A 13,543-nucleotide genomic window follows, 5' to 3' on the forward strand; every position below is an offset into this window, starting at 1 on the left:
CTCTCTCTCTGTCTGTCTCTCTCTCTCTCTCTCTGTCTCTCTCTCTCTCTCTCTCTGTCTCTCTGTCTCTCTCTCTCTCTCTGTCTCTCTCTCTCTCTGTCTCTCTCTCTCTGTCTCTCTCTCTCTCTCTCTCTCTCTCTCTGTCTCTCTGTCTCTCTCTCTCTCTCTCTCTCTCTCTCTGTCTCTCTGTCTATCTGTCTCTCTCTCTCTCTCTCTCTGTCTCTCTCTCTGTCTCTCTCTCTCTGTGCCTCAGACAGAGCGAGCGCGGAGGAGAGGACGGCGGGTTTTTAAAGGCTGCTGGTGTTAATGAGGGCAACCGGAAGAGAAGTGTGCCTCGCTGGAAAATCACACCTCATTATGGCACCGTTTCTAATAATGCCAGTGATGAGGATTAGTTGTTTAAGGAGGTGAGGGGACAGGGAGAGAGGGGGCCGGTGGGGGGGGGGGGGGCTCAGATTAAAACTCAACCATCAAGTGGCATTCGAGTGGGTTTGCCGGATAATTAAAGTCGATAAAATGTTATTGCTTCCACCCTCGGCACCGCCTTGCTCGGGTCGGGGATGAGCTGTCTGACGTTCGCCGGACATTTTGGAAGAGGGCGATCCCACTGCTGGGATCCAGCCCCGTCGCTGATATTGCTGTTTTTGTGTTCTGCTACGAGTTTGCTTCTACCAGTCATCTTTTCATTGGTTTCTTGCACCAAAATCTGTTCCTTCAATGCATAAAACAGCTTCGAGGTTTCGTTTCTACTTTGCTATAGTCTTGCTAGAATTAAGTCAACCAAATGTGGTATTTGGGGGTGCGGTCGAAGCCTTTCGATTGTTTTGTATTTCACTTACATAATTGACACTTTACTTCAGTGAATCATTGATCCAGCAGAAACAAATTCTCATCCATTCACATTTTTTTTAAAAATCATACAGACTTGAAGAGAGAAAGTATGTGACAAAAATGGTTTATTTCTTAATCTGTACAAATATAAAATTTCACTCACTAAGTAAAAAACAATTACAGCTCATTTGTGTTTATTTCACAATGACAAAGTATAGTATATATAGTATTCAGGGTGTCAGGGTGCGATTTGTGAAAAAAAGTAGAGGGGGGAATGACTCGGCCGTGTGTCACGGAGTGGCTTTGGCCACCCCCAACCACCGGCATGGGAGAGGCACGCGTCACCAAGTGAGCTCAAACGCCAGAGCGCTAACATCACCCACAAGCATGTCTCTTAACGTGTCCGCCAGTGATTTTCTGAAGAAGCCGTGCATTGATCAAGGCTAATGGAACCAGGATTAGGGCCGCAGCTAACGATTATTTTCATAGTTGTTTTGTCCATAAAACGTCATAAAAAGGTGAGGAGCAAAGAAACCATTATATATTCATATTTGAAATCAGAGAATCTTTTTTTTTTTCATAAAAACTACTTGAACCGATTTATCCATTATCAAAATAGTTGCAGATTCATTTACTAATCGATTACTAAGCCATTAATCGATTAACTGTTGCAGCTCTAACCAGGTCCATTAGGTAAATTAGCCGCAATGTCATCCATTGTATCACGAACGCCAGGGGTGGGTGGTCCATTTTGGACATGATCGTTCTATCTCACTATAGACTGTTCATGTTTAGTTTTTTATTAATTTAGGTATTTATGGTCTATTGGTAAAATAGCACTGATCACTTTGAGGGGGAGGGGGGGGAACTTATGTCCCCACCTGGGATAAAAATAATTCAGCTGAGGTGGGGATACGTAGACCAGAAAGGTCCCCCCCTTATTGCCTGAGTATAGTATTAAAGCGAAGCAGTCAACATTTCTAGGGAGCTGTATATAGGCGAACACGAGTCGCGGCGGAGTGGCTCACGAGTAGTTGACCTTCACACAGAACGTCTCCTCCGTCTTCTCCTCCAGGTTGTTCACGTAGACCATGATCTCCACCGAGCCGGGACTCTGGCTGGGGGCAAATCGTAGTCCGATGGTGTAGCTCTCTCCCCCGCTGATCTGAGCACAGTGAACAGTCTTCAGGTTAATCTGCTCTGCCGGCGTGAGGTCACGATTCATTCATTCGTGATCATTGCTTTCTTTTCGGCGAGCAACGCTGAACAGACGTGACCATGTCCACAAACACAGAGTCCCCACGACCTTGATGATAGCCTTCCTCGTTTGAAATGGAATCAGTAAGGATGATGACAAGTTCTTACATGTTATTAGTTCATGTATTTTATGTTGATCTAAGGTTAAATGTTACTTTTGGTTCGGAGATGCATTGTTCCCTCTCAGTCGAGGCTTTCACAAACAAACAAGAGGTAAAAAGGAAAAGAAAAAATATTGAAATCAATAACTAAAAAGAAAAGAAGGGACTTATTGTCATTCATATACTAACAAATAGTCACAGTTATACACCCAAGAAATGTTTAGCTCATAAAATGCACCAAGTTGTAATGTTATCCACGAAGGTGTAGTCAAGTTCCACTTACTCCTGATTGGACATGTGGGAAATACAACTCAGTTCTTCCTCCCTGTTTTCATTAATCTGTGATCAGATGTTCATGCCTCTTGGACAGTATTTCTTTCAGGGAGTGTTTCAGAAACACTCTATAAAGCAACCGATTTAGTGTCCAAAAAAAATTAAAGAAGACATGTTCAAACTTTTCTAAAGTGACATTTTTGGTCCAGTCCCCACTGCTGATGGATATAACAATGTTGAATGACTTGACAACGATGTTAAAATACTGACGTGCACATCGATACTTTGTGTTCTCACTGTCCCCCAATTTCATTAGAGTTATCTGAGAACCAGAAACGTATTACATGAGGAAATCTCAAATGGCTCACATCCTTAATTGCTCCTAACTCCGGACATCACACTCGATGTTTTGGTCTGAAGTGCAGTTCTTTTTTTCTGTGCAGAGTGCAACATTAACTACTCTGTTTACTAGATAACGACACACAACATTAGATTTTTTATTGTTGTTCCTTTCAGGGGTGATAGTGTGCAAAATATTAAAGTTTTGTTGTTGCTGTCACAGTATTATAATCAGTCAGTTTTGGGGATTTATGCTGTAATCTTCCCCCCAAAAAGCAGTATGGATCTCTGCTTCGCTTCCCCTCCTGACAGCTGGTTCTATCATGTAGGTAGTTATGTCAAAAAAAGACAAGTCTCTCCACATTTGCTTAATGCTTCGGGCACAGTAAATTCTTTATAAGACACCAGGAGCCGCGCTGACAAAACGGGAAGAAAAAGCGAAAGAATGGGCTGTTTTTCACTCTTCCCACCTCCTCCTGTCTAATTGATGCAGTGTCTTCTGGACAGCAGCGGCGAGACTCGTTAATAGTTTATGTGGAAATAGACTCCCACTGCATCTCATTCATTTATTTCTTAATTTAAAATGCTGACTTCCCATTTGTTTCGCCGTTTTATCACACCTCAGCAAATGAAAGGCGGCGGCGGCGGCGGCTCCAGCGCTTCGTGTCTGTGTGTGCCAGGGCATCAGCTACTAGAGACGCGGCAGGCTGACAACACGATGACAAAACAACAGCTGTAGTGACTCTGTAATATTCCTCCTGTTTTGTTCTCGGGGCAAACAAGGAAACCATTCACTTGTCTCAGCTGTGGAATGAGCAGTCGTGATGTGAGGGCAGGAATCCCTGATGGGTTTCACTCTGTTCTCCTGATGGGAGTCGGAGATGGCTGCTCTTCTCGTTCCGTCGAGCTCTCCGCAATCAGCAAGGCGTCAAAAAACCTCTTCCTCCAAAAGTTAACCGACGCCATGTCTGCGGTGCGTGAGTATGACGCATAACCGGCGGTGCTGCAGCTTGACTTTAGCCCGGGAGTGCACCAAAACCGATTTTAATGCTGACACCAGGCTAAAATATAATCCAATGTTAAAATATGGAACCCATCAGGTCCGCTGGACGCGGCGTGGTGTCTGTGCTACAGCTTGTCCAAGGCTTGTCCACACAGACCCCGTGCTTCACACGTTTTGCCAGGACAGATATATGCATTATACGAAAAACAGATATACCAATAATGCTGTCCAATTAAAAGCTCCTTTCACTCGCTCCTCATTTGCAACATTAAAAATGACACGAGCATTGCTTTACACCGGAAGTCCCTCTTATGTGAAAAATTGCAAGTTATTGTGTGGAGGGCTCCGAAAGCTGCTGAAACCCAGTGACCTACACTCATTACTGTGCCCCAGTGCATCCTGCGGAGACGCCAACGGAGCACTGACGTACACCTGAACAACCTGCTGTGTGGCAGCTACATTTCCAATCAGGTTTACAGTTGTGTTGCCAAAAGTCTGTACAACAGAAAACACACAGAAAAATGTAGAATTTAATATTGGGGGAAAAAAAATCATCTTTCTTTCCAAATGCATTATATCCCATCAAAAAGAATTGTTTTAAAGGGTGCAATCTTTTTGAAGTTTCAAAGGCTACCACCAATATTTAGCTGTATTTTATGTATCTTTAAAATTCACCGTCATGTTTGGCAAAAGCAATGTGGAGAATTCTTTGTTGTTTCCACTATTTCATTCTTGACTGAATTAAAATAACTATTGGTCAATAGAGCTCCCCATTAATGTCGATTAAATTATTTACAGGGGGGGTAAGGAGACAGATACCTTCAATCCAATGAAACTGGGTGCACCGATCCAAGAGGCAAGCTTTCGACACTGGAGAAAGGTTTGTCTTTTTTTTGTCTCTGTGTTCGTCAGGGTATTGATTTAGCTCCTAATGAGAGTATGGGAGCTGCACAGCTTCCTTCCTTATCTCACCTGGAATTTATCCTGCCTGAACTGGAGCAGGTCTGGATGGTCGGAGCGGAGCAGGAACGTGCGGCCGCTGGTGTAGGGGTTGGTGTAGGTGATTTTACGGGAACTGCCGCGCCCACCACCAACTGGGACCGACACTTCAAATGCCTGCACACACATGAACACACACACACACACACACACACACATACACACACACACACACACACACACACACACACACACACACACACACACACACACACACACACACACACACACACACACACACACACACACACACACACACACACACACACACACATTAAGGCCACATTACTGTGTCACATAACCCATGTCTAAGTGACTGAGATCACAAAAACAACAGGGCTTATTTCTCTGGTTTGGACTGATGGCAACACCATAAAGAAGGGGAATTTAGACTCTTAACTGTAATGTGAACCCATTTAATAATTTGTCAGACGGTCAGATAGACGACTGCTGTGAGCAGTTATCAAAGAGAAAGCCTTGAGTGCTCACATGGGATCAGCTGTACTTAGCCTTTTTCATGACACGTGCCATAAACAGGTCGGGAACGTACGGCTGGGAAAAAACCACCAGGACGGATTTAATAAGGATCGATTGTGACTCAGAGTCACCAGTGGCTTTGCAATTACACACTTCATCATATCGCCGTTCTTGAAGGTGCTAGAAATGCCAGCCGCAGTACGAACTGAATCGAAAATCACGTTTGGCAATTACAGTGTAAACGTACTCATGCCGATTTAGCCCTGCACTCATTAAACATTGATGGACTCACAATGACATTTTCAAAAAAATGAATTTCAGCAGATCCAGAGATATCATCTTGTTTACTTCATACATTCTTCTACCTTGCCAAAACCTGGCGACTACCTTACCCAGAATGTTGCCTGGGTATTTGTCAAACAAGCTAATCGACAACGGCGATGAGCAGGTAGGTGACCATAGTGCTCCACCCTTGGCTCCTGGAGCAGAGGCCTGTTACCAGGTTCACACCATGCATGTAAAAATGGACGTCGTCACTGGGTCCGAAAAATGGAAAAACAATGCGTCATGTGGCTGGAAATTGTATTCTCTTGAATGACCAGCAGATGGCGATGCTAGCGGTGTCGAAAAGAAGTCAGTTTCTAGTCTTAGTCTATGAGAAAAATTATTTATTATTAACTTCTCTCTTGATTTATATGGTGGGGCTCTCAATCTCTAGTTCCATGTCTTCTTCAAAACAGCATGATGCTCATATTTTAAATAATGGTCTCATTCTGTCGAATACATGATATAATAGGTGCAGGTCAAAGGTGAAGGTGAACAAGGCCCTACCCCCCCGCTCCTTCAAGTATGATTACTTCTGGCTTTAAAAAAAAAGACATGGCGCTGGCCAACATGCTAATGTGAGGCTTCGAAACGGCAGCTCACAAACCAATGGGTGACGTCCCTGCGGGTTGCCACTTGGTTTACACATTCATCCTGCGGCTGAACCAGTGATACAGCTGTCAAAGCCTCAACAACTGGTGAACAATGGACCAATGTTGGATCAGGGAGAAGGGGTTGGGTACCTTAGACAACACAGGCTGATGGACGTTGAGACAGAGCAGCCAGGCTGTGATCAGCCGCTGGTTCTCCACGTCCACCGCGTTCACGTACAGGAAGCGGCTGCCGGCCCGCCACGGCTGCACCTTCACCTGGAGCTCCTGCACCGCGGAGGGGGGCAAAACGAACACGCCCTCTGGATCCACCTGCAGAGAAGGTGTGGGAGCGTGGCGGTGAAGGTTGATTTGGTTTGGCAGAAGGGGGTGAAGGGGGATGTCGGGTGATACATTTCTATGTAATAAAGGGGAAGAGAGGCGTTGACCAAGTTACACAAAGTGGTCAGAGATACATTATATAAGAAAAGGTAGCAAAAAAGGGTGAAGAGAAGAACAGACTTAATGGGAAAAGCTGTTTAACAGAGTCAGAGGAAAGTGAAGGAGATGGACAAATTACAGGAGAAAGTGGGTGAGAGAAAAGGGCAAATGAGGTTTGCCGGAAGAGGCAAAGAGAGGCGATAGACGATGAAACGAGCGCAAGCAGAGGCAGGAGAGTGACAGAGAGACAGAAGGATGTGAGAATGACAATCACTGCTGAGCTCCTTCTTAATCTGTTGAGAAAAGCAAAGCAATTCGTCGGCGGTGAGCTTTATCCTGTTTTATAAGACTCCTCCAATGCATTCCGCAGCGAGCGGAAAACCTGCAGAGAGTCAGATCAAAGAGGCTGCCGATGCATACGGTAAAATCTATTAAAAATACATCTGTTTCTTTTTCAGCCAGAACCCCCTTTCTTCAAGACAGACACGTTTGGGTCGTACTAGATGGGACATGATGGATGTGACAGTCCATCACTTACTTCTTTTCTTTTTATGAATATGAGTGAGTACAAGGCAAGGCACTGTCCTTTTACTGCAGCACTGAGTGAGAGGAATTGTCAACCCCCCCCTCCTCTCTTCAATGTAGTTATGAATAAGAAATTATCTATTAAAAATAGAGAGCTATCTGACACTCCTGGAACATATGCTCAAATGGTCAGGGAGCATGCAGACCAGGCAAATTTTACCGATCATGCCAAATTGTATCCCAACACGATGTGACATGATTGCAGGGAGTAATGGGGGAACCGAATAAAACGGAATGGAATGACATGAAAAGACCCATTATGCTGCCAATCCGCGTTTGAACGTTCTCGATAATGACTTGAATCTTAACCTGGAGTTTTTACAAAGGAGGCTGTCGGCGCACCATTGTTTCCTGCTGCTGCTGTAATAGAACAATTTGCAAGAAATCATTTTGCAGTTTGAAAATTGCTAATATTAAAATATATATATATATATATATATATATATATATATATATATATATATCCCAAGAACAAAACTCTCAAACTTTTCAACCAGTACGTTAAGATTCAAGGTTTGAGTCGAGCTATTTGGACTCCACTTTCTCTCGTCTGCCATTTGTGTCAGCGTCGTTTTGTCCAAAGTGAAAAGAAATAAAAAAGTGAAGACGTAGTGGTGAATCGCTCCAACGCTTAGTGTCAAATCAATTCACAGTTTGATCTCTTTTCACATTACAACTCCAAACAAGACGTAGGCAAGCCATCACAGTGTTGGGAATCCTGGGTGTCACACCTGTGTCTCTGGCAGTTACACAGATTCAAATAGAGAATCAATAGCAGAGCTCTTCGTGGGTCTAAAATCCAAAACAGAGCCGTGGACAAATCACATGAGCACTAGTGCAGAGTTTACCGAGCTGGACACCAGGCTGGGTCTCAGCTACCAGACACCGAGTGGACCTGTGAAGAATCCTACTCTTTGTCGGCCACACTGGAGCAAATGGCAAGTCAGAAGCAGTAACAATGTCAAAGTTAAAGGTGACATATTACGCAAAAATCACTTTGTCAGTGTCTGTGCACATGAATGTGTGTATCTGTGGAGCCCGCCAGCCCACAAACTGTGGAAGAAGACGTCTCTGAACAACTGGTTCCGATTTCTCTCCCACTGTGATGTCACAGTTGGACTCTTTTGAGGGTAAGAGGAAGAATGAAAATCGCCACTTTTCTGGTGAAGGAGCGTGGAATTTCCCACAAGTTTTGAAATGGGTTGACCAATCACAACAGACAGGGGCAGCTGGCCAATCAGAGCAGACTGGGGGTTTATCGGGAGGGCGGGGCTAAAAGAAATCCAGGCGTTTTAGACAGAGGGTGAAAAGAGGAGCAGCAGGAAGGAGCAGTAAGAGCAACAAAAGGATTTAGAGATAAGTCGATATCAATGGTATGTACCTGAATCTCCTTGGGGTGTGATGAGAAGCATTTGACCTTCCGAACAGTCTGCTTTCCCCTCAGCACCAGTGATTGACAGGTCCTCTGGCCGGTCACACAGCCGACATCCACCCGCTCCAAGAAGTGCACGTAAACCTGCCAGATCTGCGAAGGCGCTGCCATCCACTTATCACTACGGAGAGAGAGAGAGCAAAAGAAAAAAGACATCATCAGGATCAGTTAAGCTAAAGCCCCCCTGAGACGCCGCAGGAGCAGGTCGGAAGACGAGGTGAGCTGATCTACGCCCTAATGAGCAGAAACATAATCACCATCATCGTCATCTCACTGCGGAGATGAAGGGAATTCAGTCTCTACCTGACTCTGAGAACTGCGAGTGGGAAGCCATGTAGTCACGTACTGAGCCTAGCTCTGTGACAACGGCACTCAAGGAGCATTTGGGGGGGATAGACTTTCAAGTGATGTGGGGGGTTCTTGAGCGCAGACGCAATATCGTTATTGTTGTGCTGAAGCTGCCGCTGTGGGATCTTTTCAGATGATAGTCACCGTTTCTTACACGTTGCAACAAATGTAGAAACTGAATTGAATTAGGTATTCTGGTAATACTTTATTCAACAGGTCCCTGTAGTTTCCCAATTATTTTCTACAAAGCTTTCTTGACACCAGGCTGGATTATCATGTAGGTCAAGCGAGGCTTTGCCCCGGGCCTTCCGCTAATTTGTTTGTGAATATGAGCCATGAAAATAAAATAGAAAACAAGAAGGGCGCTGCATCATAGGCCAGTTTAGTGGCATGTATCATAAACTACATTCAATTAATCTTATACTGTATCTTCTTCAATTCAACAACTCTTATTGCTATTAATAATATTGTAAGATGTTGACATTACTGTGCAAAGCGCCTTGAGATTTGGTGCAACACAAATAAAACTGCTTTGAAATCAAACTGGCTCAACCTTGTTTTGTTTTGATATTCATCATCAACCAAGCTGTTGTTGATTTCTTAATGTACACCACACTCCTACAATATTACCATCATATCTTGTAAGATTACATTGCTGTGTATTATTTAATTGACATATGTATCTCTTATCCTAGACTTGAATCTTATTTTGATTTCAAGAGACCAGTCATCTGAACTTATAATATGGTATATTCCTAATAACATTTTCTAAAAGCACCACAAATTAATTTATCATATTCTTCAGCATACGAGGGAAATTAATGATCTCAGTGTCAAGGTATATAATAACTATATCTTGAGTATGAAGCACCTCCAACACGAGAAAACTGGCGTTGTAGATGCTTCATGAGGGAAACATAGGATACATGTAAAGTGTTTTGCTTAGGAACACTAAATATAGTACAGTAACTGTATAGAGAATACTGTAATTATGCTACTTTATAGGCAAGCCCCATACAGTGCCTTTAAATGTGCTGTATGCATGTTTTCTCTTGCGCTGAACATTGCTTCTTGCCAGGAGCAGTATCAGACACTCGAGAAGATGGGCCTGCTGGGCTGGGGCAAGCTGGTCAGCATGCTAACCCCAGTAGAAATAGCAGCAAAACAAGAGTAAGCCCTGATGATGCTTTCCACCGCAGCTCTCAGTGAGTAAAGGAATGAATTTTGATGCTGAACTCACGGCGTTTCTGCGAGACAAGTGAACAGCTGTTCGTGCAAACGTTGGTTGGCTGTGTTGCGATGGCTAATTGTACTGTAGGCCTTCCAGTAGACAAAACCACACTAACCAATCTGATGCAGATCAACTCTGTGCAGTAAATATGTAACTTAATCCACACTGCATCCTACCCGCAGACGTTGGCCCCTACAAACCCAAAATCAATCCTGACGGCGGAGGGTTCGGTAACTTCAGGCAGTCAGAGCAGAGGATCTGATTAGTTAACGAATTCAAGTCTGCGTGAAAAAACTGAATTAGTCCAAAATGCAATGCTTCTTTAGGCTTAGCTGTGTGTGTGTGTGTGTGTGTGTGTGTGTGTGTGTGTGTGTGTGTACAGTATGCCGGTTCAGTAAATAATACGCACGTGAAAACCATCACAAAGAACTTTTTTACGGTTGGACTGGGACTCCCTGGCACTTTCAAGTACACATCCTGAGGCTCCCCCGGCACCTAGACAGAAACAGAGTAAAATACATAAACATGTTTATGTGGAAGGGTTAAAGAAAAAAAAAGAAAGAAGCCGAAATAAAAGGAACCCTACATTAGCACTTCAAAAGGCGTGTGTGGCATGATGTAAGGGGCGAGCTTTTTGTGTATCGCGGAAGGCTTGCAATTCATGACAGGAGAGGAAGAATAAAGTGCTTTCCCTGCCGAACGGGAGACTGTGTTCACGCTAACAGGTTCGGCCATTAGGCCCCGCTAATATTAGTGTGGATGATTTGGAACAGGAGCTGTGTCACAGTGTTTATTCTCTCACCAGCATCCTCGTCTGGCAGATGATGTTGGGGTCACTGCAGCGCACGGAAATGTGGGTTCTACCATCTGGGGCTTCGACTGGTTAACACATAAACCAGAGAAAGAGAGAGGAGAAAAGAAATATATAGTGACATTAAATATTTCATCTTGATGGTGTATGTGAGCAGTTGTTTTTTCCGACAATGGAATCATTCATGTTCAAACACATACTGTAGCTGAGATGTATTATACATATATTTACAGTATATATATTTATGCATGTGTTCTATACATGTTGTGTCTTTTCAGTATTTCTTGCTTTTCATTTCCTGCTCTATTTCCAGATGCCTCTCTGTTGTTATTAGCCCCTTTTCTGTGGTGATAGAAAATGTATTATATTGTAAGATTGTTTATGCTGATATTTTAGTAAAAAAACCAAACAATAAAAGTGAAAGTAGAATACAGTATTCATTCCCATCTGCCCGCCCATGTCGCCTTTATGTTATTGTATTCCTGTATGTGCACATTTGTTTTTATGGCCCGGTCGGCGAGTAAGTCAGTGAAAGCAATACTGAAAATGCAATTATATGCAAATCAATAAAATGAAATGAAACATAGGAATCTATCCGATCTAGACACAGCCAGGGGTAATGGCTGATGGAGGATAACCGGGGGATAAATTCCAGCACCTGCGGGGTCGTGCCAGGGTGGCAGGCGGAGGGCCTTCTTGAGAAAGCAGAGTTCAGGGTGGTAAAGTCGGAATGTCTGGTCGACGACGTGGGGTGTCGGCTCGACGTTCACCTGGCAGATGGCCATCGGCTTGCCGTCTTCTGCTTTGAAGGCAACCTGTGGAGAGACAGTCAACACTATCAGCGGCATGCCACTTCCCCCGCTTGATATCAGATCTCCGGCGCGAATGAAAGAGAATTTTCATCATCAGCGAGGCAGTAAAACTCTGCAAGGAAAGTCGTAACCCATAAAGCATTCACAGCTGGGGGCTGCGGAGAAGCTCTCCTTGAAGGAGAACAGTTCATAACGACGGGCTCTCGTCACCGCCGTTCATCGCGGAGCCGGTATGAGAGCAGTGCATTGAACCAGTCGTCGAAAACACAAGGTCACTCACGTGAGGAGAGGGTGTACACGGGCCAACAAAGGAGAGGGAAATTAATATTCACGTGTTAATTTAGAGAAAAGTCAGGAAAACCAGAATTACACACACACACACACACACACACTCTCTCTCTCACACACACACACACGTATATACTGTATATATATGGATCCCTTGTGGGGCCCCAATCCACCGAGTGGGAAACATTGTTCCAAACCGCTTTAAACCGCTTTCATTTGGAGGTAAATCTGAAAGTGAGCACACCTCTGAAAGCCAAAGCTACGGGGATTCGTTTGAAACCGCAAGAGTGTCTCCAGTGAGTGCTTGTGCACCGTCCTACTTTCTTATCAGTGATGTTGCAACATTCCCGGCAATGAAAGTGTGGAGTACAATTTGATTTATTCTTACCCACAGGAATAATATGGAAAAGAAGACCCCAAGGTTGCAATCATTGGTAATTTCACATGAGTTAATGTGTTCTTTGTTTTCTGCTTTCTGTGTGTGAGCGAGAGAGAGAGAGAGAGAGAGAGAGAGAGAGAGAGACGCTGATTCTGGTCCGGTGTCATCAGACATTTAGAGAAAACCTACACTCGAATTCTTCGATTCTCTGAAATGTTTTCTTCCCGAGGCGGTTCAAGCTCTAAATAACATATGAAGCTTCTTTTTTTTTCTTCTCCCCCTTTTTTAAACAGTCATTGAAAGGGTTCCTTTAAAAAAAAAAAAAAACCCCACCGGGGTGTAATGATGATGGAGCTGTGCACTGTACACTAGATTATAGAAACTGGCTTCAATCTGACTACTGAACCCCTGCGGACACGCCGAGTGTGCTTTGAAGTGTGTGCTGCATTGAAATTGCCCGTAGGATCCGAGCAAATCCACACAAATGTGTTCCTACACATGTACTGATCACATATGATAACTGGTGTACACACATACACACATACACACACCCCCCCCAACATATGCAAACACATTGGAATTGCTAACCTTCTCAAGTACCATCATACTCTACAGCATCTCCAATCAGTGTTTGCTGGCCTGATTCAACAACAACAAGAATAATAACAAGAATAACAATAATTACAATAAGTCTTCGCCTTTCAGTGGCTCGGGCCCTAATAATAACAAGAATAATAAGAATGTTTACTTAGGTAGCGTAGCATCTTTCACAGAGCGAAGTCACAAAGTGCTTCTCAGAAGCACAATTGTCGAAAATTAAAAAAAAGAATAAAAGAACCAGACAATGAAAAATGATCCTACATCTGGAAAACAAGAGGGTGTCAACAAAAGGCGTCAACAGAGACGCTCATCCCATGTCTATAGGAAGGGAGCGCTACAGTGTCGGAGCCGTGGATTCATGTTTTGTCAGTGTACTGGACAACCAGTAAGCCCTGGTCAGAAGGCCTGCTTGGTATACTGCT

At 43.9% G+C, this 13,543-nt stretch overlaps 1 protein-coding gene across 3 annotated transcripts in view; it reads right to left on the reverse strand.

Moving 5' to 3' along the window:
* Positions 1 to 1,384: 1,384 nt before the first annotated feature.
* The window catches only part of nphp4 (nephronophthisis 4), a 142,162-nt gene continuing 130,003 nt past the window's right edge, over positions 1,385 to 13,543 (reverse strand). For all 3 annotated transcript variants that reach the window (XM_047330937.1, XM_047330936.1, XM_047330935.1), the window contains 7 exons: positions 11,701 to 11,857; positions 11,034 to 11,110; positions 10,641 to 10,726; positions 8,602 to 8,773; positions 6,348 to 6,527; positions 4,777 to 4,920; positions 1,385 to 1,996 (listed from right to left, as the gene is read on the reverse strand). In XM_047330937.1, the coding sequence (XP_047186893.1) occupies positions 1,856 to 1,996; positions 4,777 to 4,920; positions 6,348 to 6,527; positions 8,602 to 8,773; positions 10,641 to 10,726; positions 11,034 to 11,110; positions 11,701 to 11,857 (957 nt within the window). In that variant the 3' untranslated portion in view covers positions 1,385 to 1,855. The remainder of the gene's footprint in view (positions 1,997 to 4,776; positions 4,921 to 6,347; positions 6,528 to 8,601; positions 8,774 to 10,640; positions 10,727 to 11,033; positions 11,111 to 11,700; positions 11,858 to 13,543) is intronic.

Source organism: Scophthalmus maximus, chromosome 3, assembly GCF_022379125.1.
Source record: "Scophthalmus maximus strain ysfricsl-2021 chromosome 3, ASM2237912v1, whole genome shotgun sequence".
Classification (NCBI taxonomy): Eukaryota; Metazoa; Chordata; class Actinopteri; order Pleuronectiformes; family Scophthalmidae; genus Scophthalmus; species Scophthalmus maximus.